The 16,904-nt window shown below is 48.1% G+C and overlaps 1 protein-coding gene across 1 annotated transcript; it reads right to left on the bottom strand.

The window, feature by feature from the left end:
• Positions 1-831: 831 nt before the first annotated feature.
• On the bottom strand, positions 832-15,784 carry ATOX1 (antioxidant 1 copper chaperone). Its single transcript, XM_043598983.1, has 4 exons — positions 15,653-15,784; positions 8,873-8,948; positions 3,543-3,711; positions 832-970 (listed from the first exon to the last, which is right to left on the bottom strand). The coding sequence occupies exons 1-3, from the start codon at positions 15,656-15,658 to the stop codon at positions 3,587-3,589; spliced, it is 207 nt and encodes a 68-aa protein (XP_043454918.1). The 5' UTR covers positions 15,659-15,784; the 3' UTR covers positions 832-970; positions 3,543-3,586.
• Between the last annotated feature and the right edge of the window lie 1,120 nt (positions 15,785-16,904).

The raw sequence follows: 16,904 nt of genomic DNA, 5'->3' as shown, positions 1-16,904 counted from the left end.
AAGGCATTATGAGTGTGCAGAGGAGGAGGCTGCCTCTGAGATTAGGTGACCGATCTAAGGTCACAGCTGGGTCTCCTCCATGCGTGCCCCATAAAGGGTTAAAGCCTTTCTCAGCGTGTGTTACCCAAGACCCTTTCCGAAGGCAAAGGTGGAAAAAACTATTTCCAGGAGATGCCTTTTTCTCTTTCACTTACAATCATATGGTGAAATTTTCCAGAACCTGAACGACATACAGTGGCTTCATCTAGTCCCGAAGGCTAATTAATGGGAGGTGTGCTTGTGTATTCTTGCGTGTCACAAATTTGTTTTCATTTCTAATATGGCACAACGTATAGAGCCAAAAGCTCTCTGAGGAACTCAATAATTTTTAAGAGTCTGAGACGTGTACAGAAACGTATTTTTCTTTTAATAAAATAAAGCTACACACACTAAAACATTCCCTTTGTTTTGACATAATGGCCCAGCTGGGAGGTACCGGAGCTTGGACTCTATCCCAGGCAGTCTGTCTTTAAGCCTCTAGCCACTATTCTAACTGTTTAAGATTTAACATCCTTGAAATGCAATGCACTTAAGGATGGGCAGAAGTCTTTCAAAATATTGAAAACAAAGGGGATCGCCAATCTGGCCCAACATCTTCACTTTACAGATGAGGAAAAGTGAAGCCCGGAGAGGGGAAGTGTCTTACCAAAGGTCACAGAGCAAAGAATCACAATCTGCCAGGCCTCTTGCTCCCGGTTGGGAGCTCTTAGAACTCCAACCCAAGAAAGCATTGTAATTACCTTTTCCACAGCATGTGAACGAGTAACATGCAGACATTGCAAGAGACAACACTTCCAACCAAAGTGGCTCGATTTTATTGCAGGGAAGGTAGGGAGGAGCAGAGCAAGTGAGGGTCTCTGTGGGAACCCCCATTGCCAAGTAGGACTGCCAGGCCCCAGGTCTGTCTGGAAGGCAGGAGAGGATCAGCGACCTGGAAGAGAGGAGAAATTAGGTGGGGCAAGAGTGCCATCTGCTGTGCACATGGAGGCATTGCAAAGCAGTAGAGGTTCACTAAGAGGCAGCTGTGGGGGTGCACACCCCGCCAACTAAGTCTGTTATTCTGGGTTGGCTGGAACGCATTAACCTAGCTCAGCCAATTACCACTGAGGCCTTTCTGGGAAACTTCCAGGGCTGCTGGGATGGAACTCCCTGTCCTGTTTTAATTAACGTTGGGAAGGCAGTGAACAAAATCACAAGCAAACAAATCTGCCAAGGAACAGATAGTCGAGGTGACTTTGTAACCAAGAAATGCTGGGGCGCCTGGGTAGCTCAGTCGGTTGAGCCTCCGACTTCAGCTCAGGTCATGATCTCACAGTTTGTGGGTTCAAGCCTCGCGTCGGGCTCTGTGCTGACAGCTCGGAGCCTGGAGCCTGCTTCGGATTCGGTGTCTCCCTCTCTCTCTGCCCCCAACCGGCTCATACCCTCTCTCTCTCTTTCTCAAAAATAAATAAACATAAAAAATTGTTTAAGAAATGCTCTCTCTGATTCCCAAACCTGGCTTCAAATCTGTCACTGGAGAACCTCTTAAAACAGACTGAGGCAGGGGCGCCTGGGTGGCGCAGTCGGTTAAACGTCCGACTTCAGCCAGGTCACGATCTCGCGGTCCGTGAGTTCGAGCCCCGCGTCAGGCTCTGGGCTGATGGCTCAGAGCCTGGAGCCCGTTTCCGATTCTGTGTCTCCCTCTCTCTCTGCCCCTCCCCCGTTCGTGCTCTGTCTCTCGCTGTCCCAAAAATAAATAAACGTTGAAAAAAAAAATTAAAAAAAAAAAAAAAACAGACTGAGGCAGATGCTGCAGGGATGTGTGGGGTGGGGTAAAGTTCACTTGATAGGTGATTCTCACCGAGAATCTGTGCATCTGAGTCTTTCCACACTACACGTGTTTGCTCACACACGCCCAGATAAAATTAGCTGCTATCCAGAATTTGCTTCAAAATGGCGGGGGTGGGGGGGGGTGGGTATGGTTGGTGGAGCATAGCTGAGAACGATGGCAAGGACTTATAATTGGATCTGGGTGATGGTAGATAGGGATTCATTTTCCTACTCGTACATTTAAAATTTACATAATAAAAAAGCAAAGATAAATAAGTTAATTAAAAACTATGAGACTTATTCAGCCACAGAAAGGAATAAAGTACTGATACATGCTAGGGCGCGGATGAATCCTGAAAATATTACACTAATGGCAATCGTATGGTTTCCCCCCTTTATTTATTTATTTTGAGAGAGAGCACACACAGGAGGGGCAGAGAAAGGAGAGAATCCCATGTAGGCTCTGCACTGTCAGCACAGAGCCTGATGCTGGGCTCCAACTCTCGAACCGCGAGATCATGACCTGGGGCTGAAACCAGGAGTCAAACACCCAACTGACTGAGCCACCCAGAAACCACCCTTCGTATGGCTTCTCTTAAATGAAACATCCAGAATAGGCAAATTCACAGAGGCAGAAGGCCGATTAGTGGTTCCCACGGGCTGGGAGAGGGGGGCGTGTTGAGTGACTACTTAATGGGTTTGGGGCGTTTTTCTGGGGTGATAAAGCTTTGAAACCAGAGAGTTGCACAACATCCTGAACACAGTGGATGCCACTAAGTGGTATACTTCAGCGGTGCCCGGGTGGCTCAGGCCCACTGAGCATCTGACTCTTGGTTTCAGCTCAGGTCATGATCTCACAGTTCGTGAATTCGAGCCCCGCATCACTGGGCTCTGTGCTGAAAGGTGGAGCCTGCTTAAGATTCTCAACCTCTCTCTGCCCCCAGCCCTGTGTGCGCACACGCGCTCTCTCTCCCTCAGATAAAAAATAACTTCTTTTCTGATTTGGGATGCCTTTCATCCTGCCTCTGCTGCTCGCCTGTGTGTGGCTGGGATCATGTCACTTTCCCTCTCCAGCCTCGTGTTTCTCAACGGCACTGAGAGCACTGATCCACATCAGGGACGTGGCAATCACTGGAACTGAAACACCAAAGGCACTACCTGGGCAGTGACAGCTAGGGAGGGCCGTGCTGTGGAGGATTCTGAAGCTGTGGCTGGGCACAGAGGGAAGGAGTGTTGGCTCCATAAATCACGTCTATCTGGTTCCACGGTGAACGGTTCTGGCACAGGGCACCTTACGTGCCTCTCTGCATTGTGTAAAATTAAAGGGGGCATCCAGCTTGGACACGAGGATTGTTTTTGTACTCATCTGGGCAGAGGGCACGGTCAGGAAGCTGACAGCCGTTCCGAGTGGGAAGAGAGACCAAGTTGAATTAACTTACCTGGTCAGTGCACAGAAGCATGAGACGCAGGGCACAGGAGTCCTCTCGGATGGGACAGTTTATCAAAGCATTGCTCAGGGTCATACGCTCTATACTTAAACCCCACTGATCATGAGATGCACTCCCCAAGTCATAAAAGGGACCCTGGGAGACATCTAACACAGTGTTCTGTGTGCTGTAGGAAGGCTGTGAGGATTCCTGAACTTAGGATTTGCATTAGATAATGAAATATTTTGTACAAGGGGCCTCACCCACCTGCCCCTGTTGGTCCATCTTGGGCCCAGGGGTCCAGGCCCTCATTACTTGGGGCCGAGGTAGGAAACAGCTTTTCCTGTTTTTCCCAGCGTCTCCAGCAGAAGGTCCACGCTGTGCTCAGAGTTGATGCAAACCTTCTTGTTGGGTAGGTCAATGTCAAACTCAACTCCTGCAGGAAGAGGAAGTCAGGGGGTGTGGGGAGGAAGCAGAGATCATCCCAGTCAGAGCAAGAAAGAGTCCAGGCTACAAAATTCTTATTCACAACCACCTTCCCCTTTCCTCCACACCAGGTGCCAGCAAAATCTTAGGGCCAGAGGACATGTGTTACGCATTTTGGGCCACGTGGACTCAGCTGCATATTCTTCTCTGTGTGTATTGCTTTTACAGTCCTTTAAAAATGTAAAAAACCAGGGCACTTGGGTGGCTCAGTCGGTTAAGCATCTAACTCTAGGTTTCAGCTCAGGTCATGTTCTCACAGTTCGTGAGGTCAAGCTCTGCGTCAGGCTCTGCACTGACAGCACGGAGCCTACCTGGGATTCTCTCTCTCTCAGAAAAAATAAATAAACTTTAAAAAAATGCAAAAACCATTTTCAGCTGTACAAAAACAGACTGTTGGCCAGATTTGGCCCATGGGCTGTAGTTTGCCAATCCCTACTCTAGATTGGGCTTCTTTCAAGTTTTTTTCTTCTTTTTAATTTCAAAAGTAAAATACAGGTATGCCTGGGTGGCTCAGTCGGTTAAGTGTCCAACTTGTTTTTTTTCTTTTTAATGTTTTTTTAATTTATTTTTGAAGGAGAGAGAGAGAGAGAGAGAGAGAGAGAGAGACAGAGCATGAGCGGGGGAGGAGCAGAGAGAGAGGGAGACACAGAATTCGAAGCCGGCTCCAGGCTCTATGCTGTCAGCACAGAGCCCGACGCGGGGCTCAAACTCTCGAAACGCGAGATCATGACCTGAGCCGAAGTCGGACGCTCAACCGACTGAGCCACCCAGGCGCCCCTAAGTCTCCAACTCTTGATGTCAGCTCAAGTCATAATCTCACAGTTTGTGAGATCAAGCCTCATTTCGGGCTCTGCACTCGCAGGGTGGAGCCTGCTTGGGATTTTCTCTCACCCTCTCTCTCTGCCCCTCCTCACCCTCTCAAATAAATAAACTAAAAAAAAAAAAAAAAAAAAAAAAGTAATAATATAGATACACCATTCAAAAAAGGCAAACGTGTCTGAAAAAAACTAGAGCGTAAGGCTCCCTACTATCTCCTACCTCCAGAAGTCACTACAAACAGCACGGCATCTACCCAGTCTTTTTTGCAGACAGACAAATGAAAAATAATTCCCCCAAAGGGCATCATACTGTATACACAGGTCTTGCTATATTTCACTTTCCGATGTCCGGGATACCTTGCCCATCTTAGTACACACAGACTTACATCATTTTTTAGCAGCTACACTGCATTCCCCAGTGTGGATGTACCATACACCCACTCGGTCCCCTGCTGAGGGACACTGACATTGCTGCCTCCAATTTTGCACTATTATCACACAATGGCTGCAGTAAACACACTTGAGCATAGCTTATAAAACTTGTCCAACTATTTCTATGCCATGAATTTACAGGATGGAAACTGTGGGGCAACAGACTGGCACGTGTTAAATGTTGATATTGTAAAACCACCCTCCAGAAGGACGGTGCCAATTTTAAGCCACCCACCTTGCCCCCAGAGCAGTACATGGGAGTACCTATAATGTGTTTTGTTGAGATGACAGAATGCAGAGGGAAAGCACCTGATAGGTTCTAGGCCTGGCTTCATTATTGACTTGTTGGATGGCCACAGGTGGTCCTGCCCATTAGAGGCCTCCGTCTCCCCATCTGTACCTGAAGGAATTGGGGGTGGCCAGCCCCTATGGTCTCTCCGGTTCACATATGCCATTAGTTTGTGAATCCTCAGGCCCAGAACTGTTCATCTAAGACCCCAACTCAGAAAACCCTTCTACCTCACCTCAAGAGGCCACCCAGGAGGGGACAGTAGTGAAAAACAGGGAGAAACCTGTCCCAGTTCAAAGGGAGATCCCCAAATGCTTGAAGAGCCTTAAAAAGCCCATGACACAGGATTTTTTTATTTTTATGTTTATTTATTTTTGAGAGAAAGAGAGATAGAGCATGAATGGGGGAGGGGCAGGCAGGGAGGGAGACACAGAATCTGAAGCAGGCTCCAGGCTCTGAGCTGTCAGCACAGAGCCTAACGCGGGGCTTGAACTCACGAACCGTGAGATCATGACCTGAGCTGAAGTCAGACGCTTAACCGACTGAGCCACCCAGGCACAGGATTTTATCATGTCTGAATTTGTACCTAATGGATACCAAGGGAGAAAAAAAAAATGCAATGTGTCCTTGCTACACGCTGGATTTTTGTCTTTCATTTCAGAAGTGTCTCCCTCCTCTTTGGAATAAATATTTTGGTGGCATCATAGAGCTGGAGGAAACTCTGGGGTCATCTAATCCAGTGGGTTTCAAACTGTTTTCCCTGCAGCCCAGATTCCAGGTTGAGTGTCAAAAGTGACATAGACCCACCCTCCCTTCATCCGGAGTGTGCCTCTTGGTATCCGAGGGGCTTCTGAGCAGTTTCGTTCTTAAAATATCCACGGTGAAAGCTGACAGAGGCTGACAGGCCCATACCACAGCTGGGGAAACTCAGGCCCCCGGGAGAAGAGGTCACAGTCACACAAGAAAAGTCAGCAGTCACGTTTTCCTGACTGCTTCAGATGCTTTCAAGCTAAGATTCCAGTTTAGGGGACTCGAAACCAGCCATTGACTCACTTCGGGCAAGTCACTTCCCCTCTTGGGCACGGGTGTCAACATCCCCATTCCACAGATGGAAAAGACAGCTCAGAGGAAATGTTCCAAGTGCTAGTGAGAGCACATCCATGTGGAAGCCCTCTGAAAACCGGGTATTATCTAAGGTCGTAAAAATGAAAATCTTATCAAGAAATAAAATAAAACTAATTACCTCATGGAGCCCCAGGGCCAGATCCCAGCCCTCTCTGGGCTTCAGTTTCCCCAGCTGAGAACTGAGGAGGCTGGACGAGAATAATCGTTTTCTTTTTTATTTATTTTTTAACATTTGTTTATTTTGAGACAGAGATAGAACATGAGTGGGGGAGGGGCAGAGAGCGAGGGAGACACAGAATCCAAAGCAGGCCCCAGGCTCTGAGCTGTCAGTGCTGAGCCCCACGCGGGGCTCGAACTCACGGACCGCGAGACCACGGCCTGAGCCAAAGTCGGACGCTTGACTGACTGAGCCACCCAGGCGCCCCGAGAGTAATCACTTTCTAAATACGTCCAAAAGGGGTGTGTTAGGAGTTCTGCACATGACTTGAGCCAAAGTTTATTTTTTTTTAATATTACAATTTTAAAAACATTAATAGAAAATTACACTCAAGCCTCTACTACAAAGCTGTCATCATCAAGACAGCATGGTATTGGCACCAAAACAGACACATAGACCAATGGAATAGAATAGAAACCCCAGAACTAGACCCACAAACGTATGGCCAACTCATCTTTGACAAAGCAGGAAAGAACATCCAATGGAAAAAAGACAGCCTCTTTAACAAATGGTGCTGGGAGAACTGGACAGCAACATGCAGAAGGTTGAAACTAGACCACTTTCTCACACCATTCACAAAAATAAACTCAAAATGGATAAAGGACCTAAATGTGAGACAGGAAACCATCAAAACCTTAGAGGAGAAAGCAGGAAAAGACCTCTCTGACCTCAGCCGTAGCAATCTCTTACTCGACACATCCCCAAAGGCAAGAGAATTAAAAGCAAAAGTGAATTACTGGGACCTTATGAAGATAAAAAGCTTCTGCACAGCAAAGGAAACAACCAACAAAACTAAAAGGCAACCAACGGAATGGGAAAAGATATTCGCAAATGACATATAGGACAAAGGGCTAGTATCCAAAATCTATAAAGAGCTCACCAAACTCCACACCCGAAAAACAAATAACCCAGTGAAGAAATGGGCAGAAAACATGAATAGACACTTCTCTAAAGAAGACATCCGGATGGCCAACAGGCACATGAAAAGATGTTCAGCGTCGCTCCTTATCAGGGAAATACAAATCAAAACCACACTCAGGTATCACCTCACGCCAGTCAGAGTGGCCAAAATGAACAAATCAGGAGACTATAGATGCTGGAGAGGATGTGGAGAAACGGGAACCCTCTTGCACTGTTGGTGGGAATGCAAATTGGTGCAGCCGCTCTGGAAAGCAGTGTGGAGGTGCCTCAAAAAATTAAAAATAGACCTACCCTATGACCCAGCAATAGCACTGCTAGGAATTTATCCAAGGGATACAGGAGCACTGATGCATAGGGCCACTTGTACCCCAATGTTCATAGCAGCACTCTCAACAATAGCCAAATTATGGAAAGAGCCTAAATGTCCATCAACTGATGAATGGATAAAGAAATTGTGGTTTATATACACAATGGAATATTACGTGGCAATGAGAAAAAATGAAATATGGCCTTTTGTAGCAACGTGGATGGAACTGGAGAGTGTGATGCTAAGTGAAATAAGCCATACAGAGAAAGACAGATACCATATGGTTTCACTCTTATGTGGATCCTGAGAAACTGAACAGGAACCCATGGGGGAGGGGAAGGAAAAAAAAAAAAAAAGAGGTTAGAATGGGAGAGAGCCAAAGCATAAGAGACTGTTAAAAACTGAGAACAAACTGAGGGTTGATGGGGGGTGGGAGGGAGGAGAGGGTGGGTGATGGGTATTGAGGAGGGCACCTCTTGGGATGAGCACTGGGTGTTGTATGGAAACCAATTTGTCAATAAATTTCATAAAAAAAAAAAAAATAATAAAAAAAAATTAAAAAAATTTTTTTTAAATAAAAAAAAAAAAAAAAAAGAAAATGACACTCAAATGTATCATCAAAAGTTACCACACTGAAGATCACCAACGTATTAACTAGTTTTGCCAGGACTCTGAGCTAGATTGTGGGGCCAAATCCCAGCTCTGCCACTTACTGTGTGATCTCAGCCACATTGCTTAACCTCTCTGAACTTCAGTTCCTCCTGCTTATAATGGAGATAGTCCAAGAAGCTACCGAAACGGTTGTGGTGACAGGTAGATGACTTGATCCTCAGAAGCCACTAAGCAGAATATTTGACACATGCTAAGTACTCACTACATCGTAGTTTTACTGTTGCTATCAGCTTCAACTCAAGCTTCTGCCCCACCTCTGCATGCACTTGAGCATGACAGAAGTACCTCGGTCTCCCCCACCTCGCTCCTAACCCTGGGCCGCTCACTCACCTCCCAGCTTGTTGAGCACCCGACTGACCGCATTGGAGCAGCCTTCACAGGTCATGTCCACAGAGAACTCGTGTTTCTAAAACAGACAAAGGGGACCATGAGCTAAGTCGTGCAGAGCGACCCAGATACCCCAGCAGTGCGCAGGTCCACCCAGAGACCAAGACAAAGGGCAGAGAGGGCAAGATCTGTCATCAGACTCACCAGTGGCCTGGTTCTGAGCCCTTCTAGTAAACTGTAAAGTGGAGGAAGGAAGGGTTTCTCCATCTTACAGGTTGTTGTATTAAATGAGGTAATCCATATAAATCTGTTAGGAGTGTCTAGCACACGATGAGTAGAACCACGTGAGAAGCTAGTTTCAAATGTTGGTTTCTAGTCTTACCTTCAAAATCTTGATTCTTGAGTTATGGGGTTGTCTCAAGACATTGATAACTCTGATATGGGGTGGGCCCACGCACTCTGAGCAATGCTGATCTGGTGGTCTTATCTACACATCAGAAGATCACCTTCTGCATTAGAATCCCTTGAGAACTTCCAAAAACCACCAGTTCTGATCAACAAGTCTGGGCTGGGGCGTCTGTTGTGGCTAATAAGCTTCCCTGGTGTTCGGATACACAGAGATCACTGTTGTCATCCACATGCCGCACTGCCAGAGGCAGCCCCTGAGTCCTGGGAAGGGAAGGGATTTGCCTGGGCTCCCAGTGAGTTGGAGGCCCGGCCAGTAAGGGGACCCAGATTCCTGGACTCTTCATACAGGCTCAACATCCTATAGTCTCCAGGGTATCTGACAAACCAAGTGCATGAAGGCAAGCTTTGTTCAGTTCATTGCCGCAATCCAATACTTGAACAGTGAGTGCCTGGCACAGAGTAGGTGCTTGAGTTGAGTGAATGGATGATTGACACAGCTGGTTGACGGTCTCTGGGTCCTTCCTTTGCTTTCAGACAAGGATTACTTATACCAATACATCCTTTATTTAAAAATCTCTGGAAATAAGATGAGCTTCAGTCCCAGGTCTAGCACTTACAAGCTGTATGACTGAGTTACTGAACTCCTCTTGCCTTGGTTTCTACATCTGCAAAATGGGGATGAGAGTCCCTCTCCAGGTTAGTGAATGGGACAAACATTTTAAGTGTGCTGGTCAGCATCCAAGATGGCCCCAGTGATCTCCAAGTCCTGAGTATTTATGCCCTTGAGAAGTCCCATTCCACTATGTCTCAGGGCTGGGTGTCCAGTAGAATATGGTTGAAGTGATGTTATGCGACTTCCGAGACTAGGTCATAAAAGACATTGTGGCTACTTCCTTGCTCTCTCTCTGGATCATTCACTCTGGAGGAAGCTGGCTGTGACATCTTTTTTTTTTTTTTTTAATTTTGGGTGTGGGGAGGGGAAGAGAGACAGAAAGTAGGAGAGAATCCGAAGCAGGCTACACACACAGTATGGAGGCCGACACGGGGTTCGATCTCACTACGGTGAGACCATGACCTGAGCCGAAATCAAGAGTCGGATGCTTAACCCAGGTGCATCTGGCTGCAAAATCTTAAAGACCCTCAAGCAACCCTATAGAGAGGTGCTCATGTTGAGGAACTAAGTCTCCAGCCAACAGCTAGGTGAGGGAGCCATCGTGGAAGCAGATGCTCCTTAAGATGAGTACAGTCTGGGCAAACATCTTCATTACAGCTTCACCAGAGACCCTGAGCCAGGAACAGCCCACTGAGCTGCTCCCAGATTCCTGACTCTCAGAAACTATAAATTAATGAACGTTTATTGTTTTGAACTACCAAGGTTTTGAGATAATTACTCAGGAGCAACATATAACTAAAACGTGAAGTAAAGAGGTTGGAGCCTACCAGTAGTTTCCACGGGTGAAAAATTAGTTGTTGGATTATTATTTTTAGTTTGTTCCAATCTTTTTTTTTAACTTCAAAAAAAATGGCTACATTTTTCATAGAGCACTTCAAAATATTTCAAATTTGTTATCTCAGTTGGAATTCTGGACACAGCAATGTTTCTTGCTGGAAGACCCCAGGCAAAAATCCCTGTGCCTTACTGGCCCCAGTCAGGGGTATATAATACCTTATCCATACCAAAAAGGTATTAGCCAACTCAAGTTTTCTCAACCTCCGTGCACACAGGAATCACCTGGGGGCTTGAGGACAAGGGACTCTGCAGGTGGCTGCCTCAATCTGAATTGAGGCTCCGGGGTGGGCCCTGGGCCCCTCCATTTTTAACTCACTGGGGGGACACCAGGAGGCAAGACCACACCCCTGCAAAAAATTAGACTAATGGCGGTGCCTAGATGGCTCAGTCTGTTGAGTCTCTGACTTCAGTTCAGGTCATGATGTCATGGTTTGTGGGTTTGAGCCCTGCATTGGGCTCTGTGCTGACAGCTCAGAGCCTGGAGCCTGCTTCAGATTCTGTGTGTCTCTCTCTCTGCCCCTCCTCTGCTTGTGCCTTCTCTCGATCAAAAATAAATAAATTTTAAAAAATTGGACTGGGGCGCCTGGGTGGCTGTCGGTTAAGCGTCTGACATCGGCTCAGGTCATGATCTCGTGGTCCGTGAGTTCAAGCCCCATGTCGGGCCCTGTGCTGACGGCTCAGAGCCTAGAGCCTGTTTCAGATTCTGTGTCTCCCTCTCTCTGACCCTCTCCCGTTCATGCTCTGTCTCTCTCTGTCTCAAAAATCAATAAACGTTAAAAAAAATTAAAAAAAAAATTGGACCAATGGCTTCTCAAGCTCTTTCCAAGTCTCAGAACATCTTTGGGTCTGGCTTATCATCATGGGGTCCACAGGAAACTAAGACCAAGAGTTAGGAGTTTGGTTTTCAACTATTTTATTGAGGCCAGATCTGCAAAAACTGCCTTAAAGAAAATGGTCAGTTTTTCTTTTCTTCTAGTTAAACCCCACTCATTCCTTAGCTTGTTGGAGGACACTATCAGCATGACCTGGGAGCTTGCAAAAATGCAAAATCTTAGGTCCCACCGCAGGCCTCCTGAATCAGAATCTTCATTTTAACAAGACATCCAGGGGGCACCTGGCTGGCTCAGTCGGTGGAATATGCGACTCTTGATCCCGGGGCGGTGAGTTTTGAGCCCCATGTTGGGTTTTACTTTAAAAATAAAAATAAATAGGGGCGCCTGGGTGGCTCAGTCGGTTGAGCGTCCAACTTCAGCTCAGATCACAATCTCACAGTGCGTGAGTTCGAGCCCCGCGTCGGGCTCTGGGCTGATGGCCCAGAGCCTGGAGCCTGCTTCCGATTTTGTGTCTCCCTCTCTCTCTGCCCCTCCCCTGTTCATGCTCTGTCTCTCTCTGTCTCAAAAATAAATAAACGTTAAAAAATAATAATAATAATAATTTAAAATAAAAATAAATAAAAATTAAAAAGACACCCAGTTTATTTCTACCCACATTACAGTTTGAGATGCTGTTCTAGAAGGTGAATTGGCAAACTACAGCCTGCCTGTGACCTGGTCTTATGAGGTTTTACTGAAACACAGCTAAGCTCATTGGTGCACTTTCACATTGGAATGGCAGAGCTGAGTAGTTGTAATGGACCACGTGGTTCATGAAGCCTAAGGCATTTTTTTTTTTATTTAAAAAAATTTGTTTTAACATTTATTTATTTTTTAGAGACAGAGAGAGGCAGAACATGAGCAGGGGAGGGGGAAAGAGAGAGAGAGATACAGAATCTGAAGGAAGCTCCAGGCTCTGAGCTGTTAGCACAGAGCCTGACGCGGGGCCCAAACTCACGAACTCCAAGACCATGACCTGAGCCGAAGTCAGCCACTCAACCGACTGGGCCACCCAGGTGCCCCAAGCCTAAAGCATTTTTAAGTATTTACCTGGCCCTTTAAGAAAAAGTGTGCTGACCCCTGCTCTAGAATAACCATCAGACAATCGATTTATCGATTGGGTATTTATCAATACCCAATCAAAGCTTTAAAGGGTTCACAAGACCAAGATAATACCTAAATCTATTTATTGAGTGCCCATATGTGCCAAATGCGCTTTGTACGGTATCTTGAGTTCGTCCTCGCTCAGCTTGGAAAAGGAGCCAGTCACCCTGTTTTTCTCCTGAAGTTCCCAGGGGTTCACTGAGCTGCCCATGGTCACGTGGTAAGTCTGTGCTGAGGCTTGGGATGTGAACCCAGGCCCTCCTGGCTTCAGGGCCATTTTAGCTGTGGAGCAGCCAACACACTGCCAGCTGCCAGTCCATAACCGTGACTCTCAGCAGGAGCTCTGGGAGTGGGACACCTTGCGAAAAAGCACAAGTTTATGCTGCCCAAGAACCTAAAGTCAACAAACACGGGCAGCTTTCTGCTGTTGACTACAGAGAGCAGGCCCCCTTTCAGCCTCCACAGTACAGAGGTCAGAAGCCAGAAGGCGGCTTCTAGGTAGCAAATGTTACAATTCAGTGCTCTTCTCCTCTAGTCGGAGTTGCAAAAGTCGATTTGGGGGTGGGAGAAAAATCTACTTAATGGGCAGAATATCTATTCTTTACAGAGAAGCCCAAGGCCGGCTGGCCCCCTGTTGCCTCAGTCCCTCAGAGCCTCCCCACATCACCTCTAAGACGGGTCCTTGAAAGCAATGAAAAAAGGTCTAGTAAACTGTACAACTCCTTAATTGAATCTCAGAACTGGAAGGGCAGGAAAGCAGTGGGGTCACATTGTCCAGCCCCCTCCCAGGGAAGGAATTCTTTCTCGAAAATCCAGGCTATTCAGTCTTTAAGCACAATGTCGATAAGGAGTTTACTAACGCTAATATTTGAGTGCAAACTACATGTCGGGCATTGCTCGAAACCCTCTGTGTGCACTACTGTGTTCAATCACCACAATGTTCCCAGGAGATGGCCTCATTATCCCTTCTTGACAGAAGAGGGAGCTTAAGTTCAGACGTTAGGTCACTCACTCAGGATGACACAGCTAGTGAGTAGCAGGGCCTAGACTGAAAATGTCTCTTCCAAGCCTAACCTCTCAACCACTGTGGTCCTTGTTAAAGTGGGGTTAACACTTGCCCGCCTATAGGTCCTACCCTATTTGTCCGATGTCTACACGAGAGCTACCATTTCTTGGGGACTAGCTATGTCAGTGGCTATGCTACATGTTTTATATTTTACCTGGCATTGTCCCAGGTAATACTAACAATAGTCCTCTGAGATCACGGTTTTTATTCCCATTTTACAGATGACAAAATCAAGGCACAGAGAGGCAAAGCAACTTGCCTGAGGTCACCTCAGGACTGAGGTTGACAGGCGAGGGCACAGATTTTTCAGAGGCTTCTGAGATTCCAAGTTTTTGTTGGAGAATCCTCTCGTGTGACACGCTCTTCCCCTCTCAGTTTTGACCACGGGCCCCTGAACTAATACCGCCTTCCTTCAGCTGCTCTTCTTGTGATATGGTGCCTTCATTCTGATCATCCACTCTGGAGGGTCTTTCGCTTGTCAAAATCCCCAGAAGCGAACCCAGAATAGAGTGATTCTCAAGCTGGCCTTTCCTTCACTGCCACCCCCTACAAAAACCATCACTATCCCAGTCCCAGGGGGATTAATGCTGTCCTCTTAACATTGCTAAAGGCAGATCTGCTCAAGTAGGAGGGCTGATTCTGTCAGGTTCTTTGTCCATACTTTGTGTTGTCTGAGGATTTGTCTCAAGGCACTTGGCAAAACCCTAGGGAAATGACACCTGAGATGTTTGTGGCTTGGCCCAGGGAACTTCTTGCTTACCTGTCAGCTCCCCAAAGCTAGGCTGCTAAGACACAGGGTATCTGTGGGACACATCTGCGTATACTCTTGAAGCAGAGCCATTAACTAGGCACCCTGGAGGAAATTGGTAAACACCACATGACCCCAACCAGGATCTACAGGATGTAACTGACATCACAGTTTATTCCCAAGCCGGTGTGACCACTTTTGTCTGGCACTTCCCAAGTGATCAGGCCAGGAGAGACTGGGAGACTAAAGATAAGGGGCTTAATCCTGGCTCCACCCAACGCCTCCGAGACCTCCCTCCAGTAAGTTACTGGGCTTTTTCTTTTTCTTATCTGTGAAAGTCCTTAATTCCTTATCTACAAAATGAGGCCTTGGGCAACCACGTAGGTGCTTTAAGACTGAGTGAACTTCAAAGGCGGCTAAGACCGGCTCATTCCTCTCCAAACTCTGTCATTGAGCAACTGGCAACTTTGAGCAGGTCCCTTAACCTCTCTAGGGCTTAGGGGTTCAGTTTCAAAAAGTGATCTGTAGGAAAAGTTAAAAGCACGGTCTTCATTCAGCGCTGAACTGAAAACCGGCCAGAGTGGGCAGGGGAAGGGAAGGAAACCTCGGACCTCTGAAAACCTGCCGCGTCCCGGAGGCCACAGCCACCCTCCCCCTCCCCCCACCATCTTCCCCCCTCCCCCATTCCCCCTTTCAGGCCAGGTCCGCGGACCGGCACAAGCAGGGTGAAGGCGCAGGGACGAGACGTCCCAGTTCCAGCTCGCCACCCGCTCGGCGACTGTGCCCTTCCCTGGGTCTCAGTTTCCCCATCTATGCAAGGAAGGGCTGGGCTTGTAACCACTGGAGGCCCGCAGCTCCAATGTCCTGAAGCCTAGGACTCCTACATAAAACCCCTTTCGGATCGGATTTTCTGGAAGGTCGCAGAAGCTGGGAGTAGGTGGGAAGAGAGTGAGAAGAGAGACAATAACTCCGGCTGCGGCCTGAGCCCTTGAAGAGCGACGTGTGGCCGATCGGCGGTGCAGCGGAGGCGCAAGCCGGGGGCCCGGGTCTGCGCGGGGCGGGAGCAGGGACTTACCGGCATGACTGGACGTGGTGGTAGCGACGCCTGGGCTGGCTCTGAGCTCTAGCGCCGCTCTGTGCTTCCGGGGCTGGGTGCCGAGAAGCGCCGCCCCTCACGCGAAACCCCGCCCCCTTCGCCGCGGCCGGCAGTTAGGCCCCGCCTACCTGGCCGCACGGCTGGGAGCCGCGGGACCGCCGTTGGCCGCCACTCACCCTTTGAGCGGGCGGGGCTCTGGGATTCCGCACGCTTCTGCAGCCCCCCGGGCCAGCCTGCAACGCCTACAGACCCCGTTTAGACCACCTGCTCAGTGTCAGGCCTGTATTAGGGGCTGGGAATACAAGGACCCGGCAGTGAACACGACAAACCCCACACCTCCCTAAAAAGGACAAACATTTCTTGACTCAGTCAATATTGAGTTGAGTCCCATCCGTGAGCCAGCACTGTGTGCTAGGTATCCAAGGCGCAGTAGTGAAAGAGACAGCCTGGCAGGGAGCGGAGGAAGCAGGCGATGAAAACGCAGTGTTAAAGGGATGGACGGTATCACGGGAGCAGAGAAAGGATCTCGAACTGGAGCCTGTTGGGGGGCGGGAGAGGGGCTCTGGCTGACAGTAGGTTTCAGGAGGAGCTAATCTGAGTCGAGGACGGAGAGTACACGTTTATGTGATGAAGGAAGATGAGCTATTTGGGAAGGAGGGAGGCAGAGGGGACAGCAAGTACAAAAGTTGGAAGACAAGAGTGGGCAGGGCTTGAGAGGCAGTTATTCAGACTGAGAGGCAGGGACAAAGAGAGGTGGAGAAATGAAGCGACAAGGATATGAGACCCACAGCCATGAGTGAAGACAGATGGAGGCAGAGATGCTCTAGGACACTAACAGAGAAACAGGCATGGCAAGACTCAGAACTTCAGTCACACACACCCCTGTGCACACACACACAAGCATCGGGGAGGACTTCTTCTTGGAATATCCAAGGAATTTGCCAGAAGAGCCCAGTCTGAGTTACTAGTTTCAGTGTTTATTTTGAGAGAGAGCGACAGAGAAAGAGAGCAAGCCACACAGGTGCACACAAGCAGGGGAGAGGTAGACAGAGAGGGAGAGAGAGAATCCCAAGCAGGCTCTATGCTGTCATTGCAGAGCCCAACCGGGGCTCAATCCCAGAGAGATCATGACCTGAGCTGAAACCAAGAGTCACCCAGCCTCCCCCGGAGTTAGTAGTTTCAAAGCCGTCTCATCAACAGAACTGCTTGGACAGCCTACTAATAACCCAGA

This window comes from Prionailurus bengalensis, chromosome A1 (assembly GCF_016509475.1).
Source record: "Prionailurus bengalensis isolate Pbe53 chromosome A1, Fcat_Pben_1.1_paternal_pri, whole genome shotgun sequence".
NCBI classification, from domain to species: Eukaryota; Metazoa; Chordata; class Mammalia; order Carnivora; family Felidae; genus Prionailurus; species Prionailurus bengalensis.
The sequence above is the reverse complement of the archived record's forward strand: the minus strand, read 5'-3'. Positions and strand labels throughout refer to the sequence as shown.